Below are 21,694 nucleotides of genomic sequence, written 5' to 3' on the forward strand. Positions count from 1 at the left end.
CAGTTTCTGCAATGGTTTTGAGGGTGGTCACGGATAATTACAGCTGTGAACAGGCTAATGTGGCGATGCCCAAGGAGCTCCAGAGGGTATTGTGCACATTCGACGCCGTGGGGTCCAAACGAATTCATCGCGTCGCCTTTGCTCTCTGACTCGCTCCTATCATCTATACACACGCTCTGAACCACCCCCCAACGCGGTGTGCCAGACAGCAGCAGCCACAGCAGCAGCCACAGCAGCAGCAGCAGCAGCAGCAGCAGAAGTGGGTAAGTCGAAGGATGAGGCAATGAAAGCTTCGGTTCAAAACAATAAACATCTGTTTATAGATTTTACACTCATGAAAACAACGTGTAGGTGGTGTCAGCCTTAAACAGAGGCTTGTCGAATCAACCCACTCCTCTATGGAGCCCATGATGTTGGGTAAGCTTCCAGTAGACGCCTTTCAGCCTTGTCAAAGACTTGTGGTCTCCAATCTGAAAATTAAATGAACCAAATGAAATAACTTCAGACTCCTCCACGCATTACCAGAAATACAGTTGTACCCCCATTATAACGTATGAGCTTAAACCATGAGTTATTACGAATACAGTTCAGCAGAATTACCCACTTGGTTGGGCGCAGTGTAAGGGATGGAAACTAAGCCGATGGATGCAGAGCTGTGCTTGTTGTTTCACTTTTGTCTCCGTCTCTTGCGTTGTCCCCAAACATGACGCATGCCATACCCACAAAAGCATAATGTCGTTTCATATCTTTTACACACACAAGGAATATAAATATACAGGGTGTTTCTACGAAGACTTGAAGCAATGTTTAAAGATAGCTGTTATGAAATAAGAGGACGATTCCTTCGTACACGTGCCGTCAGCGGTGCCGACCACCGGGTGACGGGTGATATGTGGTAATTACTCGCTAGTTAACAAAAATCCATTAACTTTTGCACTTTTAGTTTCGGTGGGCTCATACGATTGCGAAATTGGAGCAAAATCTGCGTATAAACTGCACGAACTTGTGGGTCTTGAAAAATGCATTTACCCGCGGAACTGTGGCACGACAAATTTTGGATATAAGCGCGCGTGAAACCGGAACTGGGAGGCTGCAACGAGAGCAGAGGCGCGGCCGTCGAGGCCACGTTCTACTTACGTCATCCAGATGCGGACAGCCAGTGAGCTGCGGCAGCGATGAGCACGTGCTCCTCCGTGCTTCTCGCTGTCGCAGCGCACTGGCTGCCAGATGGTGGGTGACGTAAGCAGAACGCCGCTTCTCTCTGAGAGCTAAAATGCCTCGTGCCACATTTCCGCAGGTAATCGCATTTCTTTTCAGATCCAAAAGTTGATATGGCTTATACGTAGATTTTGCTTCAATTTCCCAATTACGATGAGCTGCTGTAGTTAAAAGTTCAAAAGTTAATAAACAGCTGTTTGTTAATTGCAGACTAATTACTACGTGTACGAAGGAACCAACCTTTTATTTCAAAACAGCTATTTTTAAATATTACTTCAAGTCTTCGTGGAAACACCCGGTATATAACGTGCTTCAAGTCAAAAGCCCTCTCGGCATACAAGCGTCGTTCTCTAAAAAGCTCTCGTCAAAGTTGGCTTCGCCATAACCCTATTCTACGCGGGGAGAAGCCAGCTTCACTATTTCCCTCCACTTTTGGGGCGATAGAGTTGGAGTGTGGACGTACTGGCGCTCACGTGTGATTAAGAACGTTACACTGGCAACTGCGAGCAAGCGCGTAAGCCGGGATCATGCTTCCTTTCTATCCTGAGAACCGATTTAGCACAACTAGGGCATCAGCACACGCACATCGAGAATCTCAAACAAAAAGCGAAGCAGATCTCAAGCATTCTAGGAACCGACGTTATGCGAAGAATTTTGATGGTACTTTGCTACCCAGCATCATATGAGATTACAGAAAGCGTTACCGCATGGACCAACATGTTTGCGTAAGACGAATCGCTATGTGTCTGGCGCAAGTGTGCGTGTGATGACAGCAGCATGATGACGCCGATGGCATGATTTCTTCTCCGACCGTTTGACGCGAGCTCACAGCATGCTGACTGTTGTGTTCTACATAGGTGCTCGACGAGCATAAGCGAGAAAAACATGGATTGTGACGTGAATCATACGTACTTATGGCTCTGTAGTATGGTGTAGAATTAGATCACCTGTGAACTGCGATGTTACTGTCTATAGCTACATTTACTCTGAAAGGGCACCCCCTGTCGTCGCGGAAAAGCTCACGCGACTGTCTCAAGCGAGATAGATTTGCTTCGTTCCGCTCTCGCTTTCTCGCAGACACATGCCCCTTTCTGTACGTGCGAGTTTGTATTATCCCTGCGGCATAGATTGCCTTTCCCGCACGTGTCAGTTGTCTGGTGGACGAGCACGCCACTTATTGAAGAGTGTAATGGAAAGATTGCACTGTAGACCTCACGACCTTGACCAGGCGGTTCTACTGAGCCCGTTGAGAGTGCCCCCTATTGAATGTCTCTTTTTGCGGTCGCGTCGCTGCGCCACTGTGACCTCTGTACGGCAGCACACGTGCTCCTTTCTCGTTGTTTGTGGCACTGTATGTTTGACAGCAGCACACAGGCTAGTTGGGAAACAACAATGTGTAAACTACAGCGCCATTTCAGAGAAACTGTCTGACGCAGAATACCCTTCTCGCAGTGGGAACATCAAGAAAGGCAAGCACCTGCTGTGCCTACATTTTTAGGGCATTAAATGAAATGAAAGATGCAATTACAAAAGCCAAGTAAGTTCTGCACATAAGCAACAAGATTTTCTGCAACACCGAGCTTGAAGCATTGAAGCATTCAATGAAAATGAAGCCACCATGCTTAGAAAATGTGTGAAACAAAAACGAGCACCCCATTTGTTTATTTACTTGCGATAATAACATTGCCACTAATAACATTCCTGGGGTGCTGAGTGCCATTCGAATTTTTTGGAGGTGTATCTGTATGCAAACGATAACTTCTTTGTGCTAGTCTGCCTCAGAAACATGACCACACTGGCACAATGTAAAGTGCAAGCACATTCAATGGCTTCGTACACAGCAGTCACGTCTCACCAGTCCCGATTAGTTTAGAAAACTACATGACAGAAATTTCTGTTGTGCGATTATAACGTCGTTAAGCATTAAAAAAAAAAAAGGAAACCTTAAGCAGCTTGTAATTCTGATATTGCATTGTTCTAAAACTGTCACCATCACTTAGTGGGTGAACGCCATATTTAAACGAAAGATAAGTGATCTTTGTTTTTGCAAGGGGTACAAGCAATGATTAGTGCAAGAGTTGTGAGAAGTTGCAAAGATTAATAAACAACAGGACGTAATAGTTCTGTGGAAACCCGCAAGGTGGAGAGAAAAAATTATAATTAATAAACAATGCGCAATTGCCAATTGTTTAAACTACTGCATCTGTTGTTCTGTCACGTGGGACTTCACAGGCAGCAGACCTTGAGTTTAATTTCCAGAAAACACCCCCTTTTCACTGCTGTCATAACATTCTGTTGCAGTTACTGCGTTTCCATATTGCACACTTAACCACGACAATGTTTCCTATCTGCTGGTCCTGCTGAGCACTTGTTCCCGAAAAGGGGAAGCATCGAGTGAACACGCCCGTACGTCTGAAGCTTACTAAGCTTTATGGCTGTGTACGGTGTGTAAAGGCCACTCGATTTATTGCAGGACATGTATCAAAAGAAGGCACTTGAGAAAAAAAGTTTAGGATTGGTCTATATGCAGTGCAGCACATGTCTTAACTGTGAATTTTCCTGAGATAAGCAGTTTCACGGGCTGGTCTCTGTTTCATGTTTTTGAGGCTGCTGTGTCACTGAACGACACACTTGTTAACGTGCAAACACTACCACCGGTTGCACGCACTCCAATGCAAATGGGCACGCCGTTGCTCTGACGGGAAAGGAGGTGACCACGGACATTCGAATATGCAGCACCAGGGGGCAAATGGTGCTGATGTTGCGGGCAGAAACATGAGGCGGTCTTACCTATACGGGAAGTGCCGTTTCAAACATTTCAAGAGGCGCTTTCTTGGGATGGTAAATTTTCTTTCAAAATCATGCTATATCTGTGCAAATGCAGCAACTACAGAACTTACAGAATTTTTTTCTTTTCTTTAAACCTGTGTAGGCGGCAGCTGGTAACAATGCAACTTAGGTTAACGCGCAGCCCTTACTCACGTCGGCAGATTAAAGTGCAGCTGTAGTTTGCCAGTTAACAAATGAATTGGGAATGGACCACTACTTTAAGAACATTTGCTAATCAATGTCTTGAATCTCATAAGTTCTGTATGATGAATGAATAAGATTTGTTTGTTTCACTTGAGCAGGACTTCAAGCAATTTTCACTGCAGTAGTCGTTAATGGCAAGCACCAGATTGTGCATTACCTCAACAATGTTCCCATCCAGCAAGACAGCAATGATGTCAGCATTTCTGATGGTAGACAGCCGATGCGCAATGACAAGAACAGTTCGACCTGAGAAAAGAACAAAGCATCAATAAGAATGCCTTGTCAAAAGCAACAGTTACTCAGCATGCAGTACGCAAGGATTCCAACAAATGGAATCTAGGAATCTTTTACAGTTATACTAATTTATAGCCCTCAACTAACCATAAGCCAACTTATCCAAGATAATGACATACCTTTACTCAGCCTGTCTAGGGCTGCCTGAACTACCGTCTCCGATTCCGTGTCCAGTGCGCTGAAAACGAAAGGAATAAAAAAATTAAACATCACATCACAGCCATGGAGTTACCAGGTTGTTACACTGAGAAGTTTACACATTCAATCCTGCTTATTTCTAAAAATGCAAATCTTCATATACTAAACAGTTCTAAGTTTTCAATAACAACATATAATGCAATAACTATATGACAACAAATGCATGCAGCAAATGATCAAGATATCCTGAACACAACCAGCCTTCTTCAGGACACCAAAGACAAGTTCAAAAGCCTTATGCGTTATTTTCATGCCTTGACAATAGCCCAATCTATTACACTAAACACTACAAGCACATTCTTTCATTGACTTAATATGCTTCTTAAGAAACAGTTTCCTTAGTGAAAAGGATGTCCAAAGGCATCCTAGATACAAAACAAAAGAAGAAATGATAATGGCGACAATGTTAAATGCTCAGACAATACACAAAGGGCTGGAAAACAATATGCAGAGTTGTAGCGTATCAAGAAACGATAGCACTGAAATAGCTTGGAAAATGCAAACACAACATTCTGAACTACTGAAATAAATCTGACCAATGACTAGTGCGACACCGTAAATGCACAAAGCACAACGGGCTCAACTAAAATTAATATATCACAACATAACAGACAGACATTTGCAATATTATGCATAGGCCTCAAAGAAAATGTTCTAATTTTCACAAGAATGCGTGTTATTGTGCATCAAACAATGTTTCTGCATTCCACTCCAATACCAGTAGACAATGCCGTTAAATTACCTTTATTAGTCAAACCTCAATATAACAAACACGGATGCAAAAAATGATAAAATGTAACTAACTAAATCTAGAATCTTTCTTACTGATATCAGCATGTAATGAACGCATCCTTATAATAACGAATATTGGATATAACAAAGGTATCTTTTTGTCAAGTGCAACTTCGTTATATGAGGTTTCACTGCACATAGTAAAAGCACCGTAGCATTGTCAAGACAGTACTAAACTAAGAGAAAAGAGCAGAAAATGTGTTTGTGCACCCACCTCGTGGCTTCATCAAGTATAAGCACTTGCGGGTTTTTGAGTAATGCCCTGGCGATCGCAATGCGCTGCTTCTGCCCACCCGAGACTGTGATGCCACGCTCTCCAACAACAGTGTCGTATTGACGTGGAAACGACATGATGAAGTCATGAGCATTCGCTTGCTTTGCAGCACTGTACACCTACAACAGAAACATCACCAACTCAGCAAAGCTCCGATTTTTGTTCTCTCATAGAAGGGACACATAGCGCTCCAAACATGGACAAGATAAAGCACGCAACATGCATGCTGATAGAACGACCGACTAATGTTGGCTGTTAGTTGTTAGCTGCTGTGTATTATGTGTCCTTCTTGATATTGTCCAGGTTTTTGCTCTATCTGCCCCTTACATGAGCTCATCCAACTAATGTTGAGGCAACTCCAAGAATACCAAGGCGCCCTATATAAATTAAACCGATTGAATGTTGTAAGCCATTGTGCATTATAGTCAGCTTTTATGTCAGAAAGAGTACAAATAATGTGAGACAAGAAAAAAAAATTATTCCTTACTTAATCAAAAGTAATTAAATAACTTTCTAACAGATGACTTGATAACAAAAACGTTACTTAGATAAATGCAGGAAGCACTGAGAAAAACCCAGTTCAACTTCAACTTCCTGACATTTGATCTTTAAAGTGATTAAGTAAGCAGTTCCTTAATTATCCAGTTGTTGCTTAATAATTTAGCCACAGTAAAAAAAAAAAAAAACGCATGTCTGACAGCAACATGTACTTGGTTGTCTTTATACAAAGCTGTCTATTACTTCTGAAATTGTGTTCGCTTTTAGTTTGGGACACTCTGTAGATTCTTGCCTGTATGCCACCAAAAACAATTTCAGTGCTTTATGCATAGCACTGCTTCTATCACAGCAGCATCATGTAAAGTGTGCATTCATATCTCACCTCTTCATCAGTTGCATCAGGTTTGCCGTACCGAATGTTCTCCTTAATCGTTGTGGCAAACAACAGTGGTTCCTGCAAAAACAAAATTTCCTTTCTTCTTTTTTTTTTTCTAAGTTTCATAAGAGGCACTATAGCAGCACTTGCACATTCTGCGACGATTCCTTTAACAAGCAAACCACAAGTGATAAGCTATACGCTGTTGTCTTGCAATGACTCTGGCAATCACTTTAACTAGTGACCTTTTCCTGTAGGAAACACTGCACAAAAATGTGATATAGCCGTCAAGAGCTTAATTTAAATACATAACACCTCTGAGGTGTTCAAACAAAACCTCACACCACATGCAAATCTACACAACCATGCACCAGTATAGTTATGTTTACCTCAAGTTAGAAAGCATACTTTAATCAATGCAACACTAAAATCATTGCAGAGACCCTATATGCAATTAGAAGAGAAGGTTCCGCACAAGACCGAGAACAGAAAGCTCTTTAAGTGCCTGTCAATTTTTTTTCCTTTATAGTTTGCATCATAAATGTCAATAAGAACATTTTAGGCAATTACACCTGCATGTCACACTGAAAGTAGCAGATTTTAAGCATTAACAAAGACATTAAAGGCACTACAAAATTTGTTGTCAGCACCTCTGCCACAAATGTTTAAAGCTTCAACTGTAAACCCTTCCAGAGACACCAACTTGCAGGAACATATAAAACCATAACTGTTGTTGAGTTTTTGCTTGCTCAAACAAAAGTTAAAGTTCACTAAATCAGTGCAATGACTGCATGCTTCATAACCCTTCCCTTAAAGCAAACAATCAAAAGCTATCTCCATTGAATATCAGAAGTGTAAATGCACAGAATGCTTGTAGTTATTGAAGAGAATGAGTAATGGAGACGCACCTGTCGAATGAAACCAATCACATTGCGTCGAAGCCAGTCAGGGTCGAGTTCCTTCAAGTCATGCCCATCTAAGGTTATGGAACCCCCAGTTACATCGTAGAAACGTTCCAGTAATGCTGCAATTGTGGACTTGCCTGTTGTAAATCAAGGATGGGAAGGCATCAGCTGTTGTCACGGCTTCAAATAAATATGTGAAAGGAGGATGACCTTCATCAATGAAGAAAGACATCCATAATTCATCCAAGACACTCAGAACAGTATGGCCTAAAAAAAATAACCAAGATGTTCGAATCTGTACTGCACCGACTGTCTGCCACAGATCTGGAAGTTCAACTTCCCTAAATCAGTAGTATGTCAATCAGTGTTAGGTCCCTCTGTAAGTTCTCTTTACTTCCATAGTTATTTACCTGCTTTACTATGCCCTTTGCTTTTCTCACTATAAATACTGTGGAAGTTTGCTCAGTATATGGCTAGAGCTGAAGGTGAGCTCCAGATATAGCAACACAGTCATTCCACAGTACTCTCCAACCTGCAGCGCATGTAATCGCAGCTACGTTGGGTTCAGATGAATAAGGCGACCAGTGTCATCAGCTCTAACAATGTTTATTGCAACAAGCAATAAATAACAATTGCAGAGGAGAAGTCCACTTTGTAATCGGTAATAAATAGGCTTGCCTCGTTGCGTGTGATAGTCAGGCATTGAGGTCATTCATGAGTTGAGGCAGGTATCCCTTAGGTCGTTGGTCTAGTTCGAGGTCAGGGCGCCAGAGAGAAGAGCGCCTCTCTGGTGATGTTCTTTTATAACCTTTTACCTTCATGTGAAGAATGTCCTCCTCACACGTCAAACAACTTTCCCTTTCCCACAAGTCTGGAGGGAAGGGCGGGCGCATTGCGACAGCGGAGGGAGAACCGGGAGAGGGTGTAGTGTGTCTCTCCCGTGTCTACGTCAGCTCTCAACACGTCCACAAGCAAATGCGGCGACATGAGTACGCAGGAGGGAATGGGCACGATTGCTACCTGCAATACTTACCTGCAAGGTCGTTTAATTCTAAATACTGCAGTTGCACAGAAAATTTTAGTGTTATAGCGCACGTATAACAATCCCACAAACTATGAAAACAGATGCACATGATAAGTGCATATGAATTCTGTACAAGAATGACAAGCCAGGGACGTAAGAGAAAAAATATTGTTACGTGGAAGCAGAGTAGGTGAACTATTTACACGGTGTATATACAAAGAGTAGCAAGCACTAGCCAACATGGAAGCCAGCCAACATCAAGCAAGACAGGTTGTCATCTTCATATCAACCAGAGGCCGCTTATCGGTACGTCCCACTATACACAACTGTCGACATCATCTTCTTCAAATAGCACGTAGCATGACCCCCGATGGCAGAAGCACCAACCCGGCACCACTAACGACCCACAGCAGAAGAAGGGTGGTAGTGCTTAAGTCTAAAAATGTAGACAACGTCGCTGGACAACGGAACAGAAGATGTTGTGGGACTCGCGGACACAATCTCGTACGTGACGTCAGTCACTTGTCGAAGGACGTGGTATAGGCCCGTGTAGCAAAGAAGGAGCTTTTCAGAAAAACCCACACGTCAGGAGGGGGTCCAAAGTAGCACAAGAACACCCAAAGCAAAATGTTCCTCGTGGTGTCACTGATCATAAAGGCACTTCTGATTGTATTGGGAAGCAGCAAGTCTACTAAAGGCTATCTGTCACACGTAATCAGCCCGAGAAATGGTGTCGCATGCATATTCACAAGTCAAAGTTGCAGGGGAAGGGAGAAATGTGTCCGACGGTAAAGCTGGTTCATGTCTGAAAAAAAGGTAAAAGGGAGAGTATCCAGCAGTGTGGTGACAGGAGGAATGGTTTGGCAGTGCAAGGTCCCAATCACAGTGGTCAGCCGACACATGCTTGGAAAGCACATCTGTTAAGGTCCGATTCAAGCGCTAGGTGAGCCTGTTCATCTGGGGATGGTATGACATGGTGATCTTGTGCTGCGTGGAGCAGCAGCGCAGGATATCGTCGATGACTTTCTACAGGAAGGTACGGCCTCGGTCAGTCAGCAATTGACGTGGGGCACCATGTACTAAGATTACGTCACAGAGGAGAAAGTCCGCCATGTCTGTAGCATAGCTGGTCGCCAGCACTTGTGTCATTGCGTAGCGTGTCACATAATTAGTAGCAACAGCAACCCATTTGTTTCCTGAAGCAGATATAGGAAAGGGTCCGAGAAGGTCCAAACCAACATGGAAAAAGTGGACAGGCGAGACATCGATGGGCTGAAGATACCCAGCAGGAAGCATACGTCGTTGACAGAGCTCACAGGTGCTGACATAATGCTGCACTGAGCTGGCCAGGCCAGGCCAATAGAAGCGATGGTGCACGCGGTCATGTGTGTGAGTAACACCAAGGTGGCCAGCAATTGGGGCGTCGTGAAGCTCAAGAAGAACTGCAAAGTGCAGGTGTGGTGGTACACCTATCCTATAAGTTTTCTATAATGCAAAAATGCTAGAAAGCAGACAGATGTTCACTGCACGTGCAATTTAGAAGACAGCGAATTTAACACGGTGCCTTATTTTGGATTGTTCCTTTTTTTTTTTTGCACAACTGTCCTTGGAAAACGCAGGAAACGCAGGAACAAAATACAGCTAAATATTGCATCGTGTTAATGAAGCTAGTTACCCATTGCAGTAACTCAGTGGCTGTGGTGCACTGCAGCTGGGCACAAGGTTGCAGATTCGATTGCTTGCCTCACCAACTACATTCCTATGATGGCAGGGTGCAAAAACACTCATTTACTGAGCAATGGGTGCATGTTAAAAGAGCCACAGGTGGTCAAAACTGATCTAGAGCACCCAACAACAGTACCTCTCAAAGCTGTTGTGTTGGTTTGGGATGTCTCACCTTACTGCTCATTAGCCCAGAAAGCCATACAAGCTCTTCTACAGCACCTGAAGGCACCACATTTGAATGCCCAACTGTAGAAACGCTGTGCCTTGCATGTGATTGATCTAAACTCCTGTATTTTCTATTTTTTTACTCCCCATCCCCACATGTAGGGTAGCAAACTGGAGATCGTCCAGTTAATTCTTCCTGCCTTTCCTTATCTTCACCTCATCAGCCAGTCTAATGAAGTTACTGCAAAGCGGTGTCTGGATTTAGTAGAATAGAGAGCCAATATAGATTGAAGCTTACATCCTGGCTCTTTTCAAGTTTTACAGAATATTTAAAATTGCTTGTGGCAGATAGCTTAATTCTCATCCTTGAGCTGGATTATTCAAAAAGGCAAACTTTGCACGAGAAATTGAAACATAGATTAAATTAATTGACAAAAATTTACTTCTGAACTTCCCAATTAATTACTTTTTGCACATATTGCAATTTATGAATTGCAGCTGGTGAGATTGCAAGGCACATCCACTTAGAATGAATTTTGAGGATGGCATGGTTTTTCAAGATATGCACCATCATACTAACAATAGATATGCACGGTTGTGCCACCTAATTGTTTAAAGAAAACACTCTTTCATGGATTGAAACGAAAAAGTAACTTGAATGCCCATGTATTTCGTCCCACAATTTGGTGATGAAGCTTGAGCAATTGCAGCTTGAGCTCCACAAATTTAGCTGAAGCTGCAATTTGTTGACAATAAAATGCAGCAGTACCCTGCTGACAAATTTTGTTGTAACCACTTGAAATATTTACGTTATTACTGGAAAAATGTGCAAAGAGTGAGACATGACTAGTCATAATGAACATTTCAAGAAGTTCATTAGTAATGTTTTGTTAATTAGTTGAATATGTGTTTCCATTTCTTGTGCAAGTAATGTCCAACTCTTTGAATAACCCAGATAAAGGACTAGAATTGTGCTTTTTGCCACAGGCCATTTTTAAAAATTCTGTAGAACACAAACCTGATAATCCAGTATAGGATAATGAGTTAAAAACTTTTGCTAGTCTCAACCACTAGATGCCAACAGACAACGAAGCCAATGAATTGAGGAAAGTGCAGGTGAAATTTAAATGTTCATTTTTAATTTAAATGTACAACTGACAAGGAAAAGGGAAATGAAAGTGGACAAGAAGGCAGCTTTCTAGTGGCGGGAACCAGACCCACATACTATTCCTAATTCCACACGCAATTCTCTACCAAGTGAGCTACAACAGCAGCTGTCCTCGCATCCACTTTTGTTAGCACATTTTGTGAGTGTATGCTGGATATAAGAATGTCAGTCAGCACCACTTACAGCCATGGTAGAGTGCACTAGAGCCTTTTCTGAGTGGTGCAACCCCGCCTCTCCACCTGATGCATTTTGTGTCGTCACTGATGGCAGTGCTGCTATCACTAACTACTGAAGGTGGAGAGGTGAAGTGCGCCACACACTGGAGCACGGCCAATTTGGAGCGTGCGTCTGGCGTCTGACCCGACACATGCTCCAGATTGGTCGTGGTTAGGGCTATGGCTTGCTAAATGTTTTAAATAGTGAACGACGGCAGATTTAGAACACATTTTCAACTACAGACTAATGAGAGGTCTCATAGTGGAGGATTTATCCCTCTATGGCTCTTTAATGTTACTTGATGCATGTTTCACTTACTTGCTTATGGTATTACTGTAATAGCTAATATTGTATAAATAGGAAGGACTTCGTTTTGTACTTAATCCTTGTATCTGTGACCACACTATTGTGTAATGCCTTTTTGACCATGAGGGAAATAAATAAATGAATAAATAATATACTCGACTTGACCACCCTCTCTTCTTATAGATATTCATAGTCATGTATATATAGGTGCCTGTATCTGCTTTTCACTTTTGTCGATTCTCTTTAACACCTATTTCATTGCAATTTTCCTCTCCCATATCTTTCCACTTAGCCTACATCTTTCTCATGGCCACGGGACAGTTCAGGTGTCCACTGAGAAGCAGAACAGTTACAATGCTCACAGACCTTCATTTCCTATCTCCTTTTGTGCTTATTGTCCATATTACAACAAACTTCTACTATAGTACTTTCAGTCCATCAGAATGCAGCCAAAATGGCTACAAATCAAACCAAAGACCTTGCATTAGGTATTAAAGCACTTCGCTGGCATTTAACTACCACAGCCAGTATGGCTTGATTCAGGAGCCCAATCACATAGGGCGACAATGTTGGTATAAAGGGTTGAGATGAAAGGGTCTGTCATAAAACTGTCATCACATAAATTAGGAAGTAGCTTACCGCTGCCTGACGGTCCACATATGGCTACTATCTTTCCTGCTGGAAGCTTGAGTGAGACATCTTCAAGAACAGTCTGGAAGACAATGAATAAGTTCATCTTAAAACTTAACTACTGCAACATCCTACACATTAGTCATTCATCGCTCTATGCCTCCAAGGGCTATAATGTGTAATAATCCATTTCACTTTGCATTGTTTCCACTATCTGTTAATGTTGCAGACACTGCAACACTGCTGTTATCAGTGGGATTGGCCACTTGACATGAATGGAAAATATAATGGTTTGTTACAAAATATGTCCTCAGGAGTCACAGAAATCAGAAAAGCAAGATACCGAACATTTTTCTGCCTTGGAGAAATTAATGGTAAGAGAAGCATTCATCTTTTAAGTGAAATAAACTGTAATTGTGCAGAACTCACTGAAACAGACCAAGACAATCCATCATGGCCAAATCTGGAATCTCCAACTGTTACTAAGCTCACCATTTGCCATAAGCCATAATCAAAATCACTGACCACATAATCAAAATCACTCTGACACATTTCAAAATATACATTAGCTGTTCTCATGAATTTAAGAATGCACATCATTGGGATATCTGTTCAAACTAGTTTTGGCCGCATTGTGGTGAGTGACAAGATTTTTAGCCTTGGTGTTTTCTGTCATCAAATGGCTCTTTTGTTAATACATCTGAATACGTTTCTTTAGATATCACAAAATGCCACAACTCCGCTAGTTAGCTCACAATGCCACACAGACCCTGATGGCAAAAAAGTGCACATGAAATGTGGATAGACACTGCTATCAACAAAGACATGAGCTTGACTTCCCTGTCAACTTGTGTGCTCATTTTGTTACTTAGGGCAACCAGTCGGCAAGATGTTCACTGCTACATGTCCAAATTACTTGTGAGATTCATAGTTACTGGGCATTGTTAATTGGCAGACTCATGGCCACATGTCATTGGTAATGAGAAAATTTTCCTTTCAATACTCATAAAGTGCTTTCCTGTATGCTTCTGGTAACTTATCTGCCTGCTACCAAAAATGGTCACAAACATTTGAGCAAACTGGGATGGTCCAAGTCAGGTCCAAGTATAGGCGGGCTAGTGAGAGCATACTAAAGACATGTGTTTCACATCAGGAAAATTAATATTTTCACTTGTATAAACTTTGATTGATTGATTGATTGATTGATTGATTGATTGATTGATTGAATGATTGATTGATTGATTGATTGATTGATTGATTGATTGATTGACTGACTGATTGATTGATTGATTGATTGATATTGATTGATTGGACAATATCAAAGGGAAAGAAAGAAAAACAACAGTTGGTCACAAATTCAGAATTCAGTTACATTAAAGCACGCACATTATACACTAGTATATATATATATATGTGTACGTTGCCCTAGAATGACACAACCACTTGCACTAAGAATGGCTTCTCTGGCTGCATTAAATATAAGGACAACTGATAATTGCACTAGTTTTCTGTTTCCGCCTTCTTGGGTAATCAATCCAAGGCACACCATAAGAGGGAATCATGGTGGAACTCTTAAAACACGGGAGCTGGTAGATATCAACGCAAAGATCACTAATATAATGTGTTGCTATTCGTCAAAACACACTGTTTTTGGTGACTTACCTGGTCTGGCCTTGTTGAATAGGCAAAATAAACGTGGCGGAACTCAACGTCCCCGCGCAATGTACTGAGGTTTAGCTGCTTTTCTCCAGTTATAGCCACTTCACTCTTCAAGTTGATAAGCTATAAGGAAAAAAAATCAAGCATCAATTACTAACTGCAAAACCTTGATGCAGCGAATAAAAAGAAATAAAAACAGCAGCACTCTGACATCGACATCACAACAGTGTGGGCATCAGCTACATCAGAACTTGGATTATGTTACCTTAAATAAAATAAGAAAAAGGAAGAAAGAAGGAAAACATAAGAAGAAATTGTATTATTGAAATCACATGTTCTGAGAGTACTTTCAATGTTTTTCACCATGAACATAAAAACATGAAAGTTTTTGAACCTGAAGCATGTCAACAAGGTTCTACCATACTCCCTTCATACAATCAGCATGTACTGCCGTTGCTTAATCAACTAACACCCACACTGTTACAGGTAAAGAAAAGCACATCATCAAGAAGCACACAATCACAGTAACAATCCTGCTTCTACATGAAGCGATAATCCATGATATTCCTCATAGAACCAATGCACAGTCAGCCACAAACATTTACACGGACAAGGATTCCACAAAAAATGTGAGCTTCTGCTCTGTTAAGGCAATGCACTTCTAATTGAATTAATCACTGTGTAGGTTGCAAAGGCTACTGCAGTTGAACCTCATTATAATGAAGCTGCGTTCGACAAAGAAATACACTCATTATGTTTGATATTTGTTATAAGCCTATATTCGTTACTCAATGATATCAGCAAGAAAGCTTTCATACTTACATCAAGTAATTCATTATATGTGTTTGTTATATCGAGTTTCGACTTTACACACAGAAACCTTAAATATGAGGCTATGTGCACGAGCTTCACAGTAGTTCATGCTTTTCAGAACTCCTTAAGCTTTCGCAGCCGACTATAGATTGATAGAGGTCACAATTATTTAATTTTTCTTGCTCATCCTTCTTTAGTGCATTTATATCATAACACTGGTGTCTACGCACAGCTAGTCACCACACATGGAATCTGATATCTGCTTGAAAGTGAAGAGGCAGAAAACAGAACCTTGGATGTCATCATGTGGCTATGCTTCCCAGATGCAATCAAGCCAGTGCTTAGCATGCAGCAATGATGTTTGAGGATTTCAGCCGTGTGTTTTACTCTCTTAAACAAAATGAACACAGGATTTTTCACTTCTAAGGATATAGCATTTCAATTGACTAGACCATGCTGTAGACGCTACTTTCTGTCTTTATATTTTTTTTTTCTAAGCATGTGGAGGCAAAAGCTGTCTGACATGTTACAGACTAATTGCTTGTACAAGAGCTGTGTGACTAGTATAAGAATGTCAATAAGCATCAAACTTAGCATTCTGAGAGCACCTCAGATAGACCGCGTGATCCCAAATGCAAAGTCCACTCAGACTTGCCTCAAAGATTCTTGATCCAGCAGCGATGCCACGGACATAGTGTCCAAAGAGGACAAAGAGCTGTGAAAGTGACCTGCATATATGACCAAACAAAAAGAATGGCAAAATGAGACGAGCCTTTCTTAAACGGCACGGTTACCTTCATGGAAAACTTCCCCATCCAGAGGGTGTCAGAACTAAATGTTTTACGTTTTGGTTTTAATTTCGCTCCACTGAAAAAAATTCTGTACCAGTTCTGCTCCGTAACGGTTCATAACAGTTTTGGTTCGCATGCAAGTATTTCTGAGGCATAGTAATGATAAAAACATAGTATTTATTTTTCTCAGTAGGTGAATTATAAATTCTGAGATCATGCTCAGTGCCTTGAGGCAAGGCACTGAGCATTATCCCAGAAGCAGCACCTCATCGAGTGCATTTGCCCAAATGCGAGGCCACTGTCATGAAAAAAGGAACTTAAACAAACATAAATGAATGATAAAACTTAAGTAACAAAGTGTTGTACCTGTAGAAAATGAAACGATAAGCTCTTCAGCGCGCAAGCCCTGGGGTTTTCTTCAATGCCAATCTGCTGTGCACCGCGCGACAGGCTTAGATTAGTGGAGCACTCGACCGGCTATCGCTCACACTATCTCTGCTTGAGATGCGTGCTAATGCTGATGTTGCCTGACGTCGGTTATTTCGGACTGCCGACTTGCCCCTTGAACCAAAGACCGAGAAAAAATATTTCGGCTTCACTCTGAAACAAAATAACAAATGTTTCAGTAATAAAAATGTTTTCATTCTTCGTTTTTGTTTTCGTTACGTTCCAACACATTGCCTATCCACATATTACTTTGGTTGACCATGCAATGCAAGACACCAGTTCCAAATCTCATTGCAAAACCAAATATGCACATTAAATTTATGAGCTTAACATAACAGGGCGACCAGATGCAGCCAGGTAAACAAGCTAAGACCCATCTCAAGACGACTACTGATAGCTGGTGCTGTGTCTTCACACAGAGCATAAAGAAGAGGCAGACAATAGTTTAAATGATTGCTTAAGGTGAGACTCTTTCTGTAAATACACTCAGATGACATGCATAGCAACAAATCTTTAGCAGGAAATGGGTTTCAGAAAATTGATGCAAACTGGTTAAAATGTGGGCATTGTTGCTGCTTATTGTGTTAACTTGTGCTATGGCAACAGTATCTCAACTGCTCTTTTTTTCTTTTCTGTTACAAGTATGCATTTCAATAGACATAGTTTACTATAATTTCCAAATAACTTATTATACAAAGTTAATACGTAAGATTACCATACTTAAAAGCAAAGCTAGCCCAAACGTGTCAAAGACCAAAAATATAAAAAAGTTATTCCCTTCAGTCACAAATAAGCGTATTTACTCGCATAATGAACGCACTTTTTTGTCAAGAAAGATATGCGCAAAGTTGGGGGGTGCATTCATTACACAGGGTAAAATGTCGAGAAATTTCTTTTTCCACGGCCACCTCTAAAGTCAGTTTCGCCCGAAGTGAAAACCATAGATTACGATAGCAAATGTGTAGACAGCTTGCAAACATTCGCTTTAACGCAAACTAACGCACTATGCACAAAGGTATGAGCTGCCATCAACTCAGCCCCCCCCCCCCCCCCCCCCCTCGCTGCAGATCACTCTGAAGATATGGCACGCTGTGGCCGCGCAATGCGCAGTTGCCGCCAGAGTAAAACGCCACCGTCCCCCCTCTCCCCTCCCCCAGTGCCATGTGCACGACAAGAGACGGCATGCTTCCTTCCCACTTTCCACCCTTGTACGCGGTAGATTGAGCCGCAATCGTCGGCACCCCTCAGGCGCGGTTGTGCAACATGCAGTTGCTGCCAGAGTACAATGCCGCCTCTCCCTCTCGGGTCCTTTTGAGCACAGAAAGACGGCACACGAGATTGAGCCACGATCGTCAGCTTCCCACATGCGCTTTCACTCACACCTACACCATGCAGCACCTGGCAATGATGACAACGGCAAAAATGTGCCTGGAGCGTCCATATAATTGCTATCGCAATAAAAGTAGGCGACATGGTATGATTCGGCAACAGCCACGGCATCGGCCACAATTGCACCAGCTGGACGCCATATCAGAAGTCGAGCAGTACCATGTGTCTCATACTTCACGGTGGCAAGTTCAAGGTGCGATCAATGCGAGAAAAACAAAAAACACACTTCTTTATTGGAAAAGTGGGGGCTGCGCTCGTTACACAAGTGTGTTCATTATGCGAGTAAATATAGTACAACTGAGCATTTATAAGGCCTCCAAAATAATACTTTTCTGGAAAGAGCACAAACTTTGTAGAATAAAGTTTAAGTGAGTAGCATGAACATTTCAGTCACACTTGACCAGTTCTCATAAATAATCAATATAATTGATTCTAGATATTAAGCTCAGTAGATGATGCGTGATATCACGAAAAGAACTGAAATGTTCGTTAAAGTAGACAAGCTGGTTAATATTTTGATTAGGGACCTGGGAGGCAAGAAGAAAGACTAAATAGCTGCAATGAACGAAAGAAGTGTTACAGAGGGGCTCAATTTTTTTACAGACACTACAACGTAAGTCAACAAGACAATGAAGTTCAGGAAAGCATTGGAGAAATAACATTTTGTTTTTAATTGAAATGCAGAAATTATAAGGTAAAGGGAAATGAGAGTGGACAAAAAACGACTTGCTCCACCGGTAGGAGCCAAACCCACATCTTCTGAATTAGAGGCATGATCCTTTACGAATTGACCTATGGCAACAGCTGTTCTCTGTCTAGGGCACTCATATATGAAGATCTGGCCCTGCGAGTGTGCTATCTAGTGCCACTCGTGACCATGGCGGTGTAAGGAGAACATTCATTCTTTTACCAAAGGTGGTTAATTGGTAGAGCATTTCATACATACAGTGGAAGATGTGGGTTCAGCTCCCACGGGCAGCAAGCTGTTTTCTGGCCACTTTTGTTTTCCTTTACCTTATTATTCTTATATGTCAATTAAAGAATACAGGTACTTTCCCCTATGCTTTCCTTGGTTTTGTCATCTGTTGGCGTTGTGTGGTTGTACCTAACAGCAGTGATACAGAGTAACATGTTGAACAACTCATGAATCCTGGTAGTACAACTCTTAAATTAACATGGTTTTACACTACTGTCTGTGCTGAAGTGACTTACACCATTGCTTTTTATTAATAGAAACTGATGTTTACATTTGTCCATGTTTATGGACAAGTTTGTTGTTTCCTCGGCATTACCAAGAACATTCAAAGGTAAGTTGCGTCTCTATATGCAGACAGTGTAAATTAAAGGTTTACAAGAGCATCATTAAAAGAGCTCTAAATAATAGAGACAAGTTCACTCAGAATAAGCAAAACTAGCAAAACTACAGGAAATGCTTACCACAACAATACAGACTCATTAATGTTTACTGATCACTACGTAACACTGCTACAAGGCATAGTAATATCATTTAAGTCATTCTGGGTAAAACCCTTGGAGTTACATCACATTTTCTTTGGGCATACCTCTGAATTATTTGGCTGGACACAAAAAAAGACATAACCTGGCCAGCATTCAGGCTGTCTGATTCCATCATGGTGCCTCCAACATACAATACGCCAAGCACAACACCTGCAAAAACCAGAACAGCTCTTAGAAAACGCATAAAGACCATCGACAGAGTTCTAAAAGCAGCTGAAACTGCTTAAACAGTTTTAACTTTTTGCTGTCTAAACCAAGAACTAACTATGAAAAATTCACTGACAATTTCGCTTCAACTTCTTTATAGAATGACTTAACCACTAGCCTAATGAACTAATTCTGCCATTAGTTGATTTAAATTCGAGTTGCACACCTTCTTGCAGTACATGTAATCTCGATTTAGCATATATTCTGATGTAGGCGTGCCTCATAATCAGAAAGTGGTTTTGGCACGTAAAAACCTATAATTTAACTTTTAATTCTGATGTAGTATTCTTTTGTAATTTTTCTGTTTCCGTAGTTATGCTTTATTGTTTACTATGCATTTACACTCACATTTATATCGTGTATGTAACAATTTGCCCTCTGCTGTAACAATGTTTATTTTTTCTGTTTGTAAGTGTTCCACCTTGTAGCTTTTCACTTTGAGATCTCCTTCCATATATATTTCATGCCTAAATGTACTTATGCTATATGTGATAAATAAATTGAAAATAAATTGAAATAAAGCCACAGAAGAAGCCAAAGCAGCTTGCCACAAACAGGCTAAAAGAAAAGTAGAGAACAGAGAGAGCACACGATGGCAGCTTATGACAGTATACCATTGCTCACAAGGTACTATAGCTGAGTACAACTTTAGAAGGTAGTGGCATGTGCCCCCTTTTTTTTTTTATATAGTCGTACTTGGACCAGGTAATTGGCCAAAGGTAACAGCAAAATCATATTCTCATTACATCAATTTGAATGAATGACTGATTAATTCCACTCTCTAAGCATTACTACATGGCTTATACAGCATCTGTCAGCATAATGTGTGTCAGCAGATATTACAAATGCTTATAAGTTTACAAGTTTATTGTGTCAAAGTGGACACAAGTTTTGACAGATATGAAATGCAAAAGGAGGTCCCATAGTCAAAGTCTCTATTGGGACCTCCGGAGGAACAAGGAGGAAATTTTGCATTTTACGAGTAAACGGGCTAAAAACATCATAACAATTATTCAAATAACATAACCAGGACCAGAAATGAAACTGTAGTACCAAAGGAACAGTTTCTTCTTCACCATAGACTGATTCACTAAAAAGGCCCTGCAGGCATTGACAGAGTGAGTGAGATCGCTTTAACCAGACAACAGCTATAAGCAAAAAGAAATTTTGATATTGCTAATACAATGGTTAAAGGACAACCCTTACCATTGAGGCTGAGGTTGGTAAGTCCCTGAAAGCAGCCAATACCAACGCCAAGTGCAGTATGCAGGTTTTCAGCCTTGTCAACTTCATGTTTAAAGAGCCTTGTAGGAATATGAACAAAAAGAGTGAAATATAGGCTGGCTCAATTACTCAGTCAATCGGTCAGTCAGTCAGCCAATCAATCAATCAATCAATCAATCAATCAATCAATCAATCAATCAATCAATCAATCAATCAACATGCATACCCAACTTGAGTATCAACCTAGTCTCACCTTACCTGGCATTATTGTATTCAACTTTAGCTTTCTGTATTTAACCTTACTTTCTTATGTACTGTATATGCTTGTGTAAGAGCCGCACTTTTTTTTTCGATCTTGACAACATGCGGCCCTTGCACCAGGCCGAGCCATTGGGGCCTAATTTTTTGGGCTGCACGTGATACCCTTTTATTTCTTTGTCCAAAAAGAGTGAATGCTGTTGTTTTCATGACACAAATATTTGGTTACACAAGCATGTCATGCAGCTGGTGCCTGTCTATAGTCCTCACTACTGTCGCTGTCATCACTGCTCACATTAAGATGGCTAGCCCACTCTTGGATGCAGTAGTCTTCAGTGCCCTCCATGGTGTTATATACAGGATGTTTTCTTCTAGCTGCACCACATTTTTTTAAATATTGCCTGTGGCAGATAATACAATTATAACCCTTGATCTAAATTACTCGATGAGGCAGCCATCACTTCTAAAAGAAATCAAAATGGTTGATTCACTAATTAACATAATTATGCTAATTACGTTTTGATTAATTACTTTACATCACATATTACAATCTAAGAATTATAGCT

The 21,694-nt window shown here is 41.1% G+C and overlaps 1 protein-coding gene across 2 annotated transcripts in view; it reads right to left on the reverse strand.

Moving 5' to 3' along the window:
• Positions 1-296: 296 nt before the first annotated feature.
• Positions 297-21,694, reverse strand: part of LOC126539304 (mitochondrial potassium channel ATP-binding subunit) — a 31,134-nt gene continuing 9,736 nt past the window's right edge. For both annotated transcript variants that reach the window (XM_050186069.2, XM_055075481.1), the window contains exons 8-18: positions 20,853-20,950; positions 19,484-19,589; positions 15,950-16,022; positions 14,485-14,604; positions 12,832-12,904; positions 7,592-7,725; positions 6,690-6,761; positions 5,750-5,928; positions 4,665-4,723; positions 4,409-4,497; positions 297-470 (exon numbers count right to left, since the gene is read on the reverse strand). In XM_050186069.2, the coding sequence (XP_050042026.1) occupies positions 384-470; positions 4,409-4,497; positions 4,665-4,723; positions 5,750-5,928; positions 6,690-6,761; positions 7,592-7,725; positions 12,832-12,904; positions 14,485-14,604; positions 15,950-16,022; positions 19,484-19,589; positions 20,853-20,950 (1,090 nt within the window). In that variant the 3' untranslated portion in view covers positions 297-383. The remainder of the gene's footprint in view (positions 471-4,408; positions 4,498-4,664; positions 4,724-5,749; positions 5,929-6,689; positions 6,762-7,591; positions 7,726-12,831; positions 12,905-14,484; positions 14,605-15,949; positions 16,023-19,483; positions 19,590-20,852; positions 20,951-21,694) is intronic.

The sequence above is a fragment of the Dermacentor andersoni genome, chromosome 11, assembly GCF_023375885.2.
Source record: "Dermacentor andersoni chromosome 11, qqDerAnde1_hic_scaffold, whole genome shotgun sequence".
NCBI classification, from domain to species: domain Eukaryota; kingdom Metazoa; phylum Arthropoda; class Arachnida; order Ixodida; family Ixodidae; genus Dermacentor; species Dermacentor andersoni.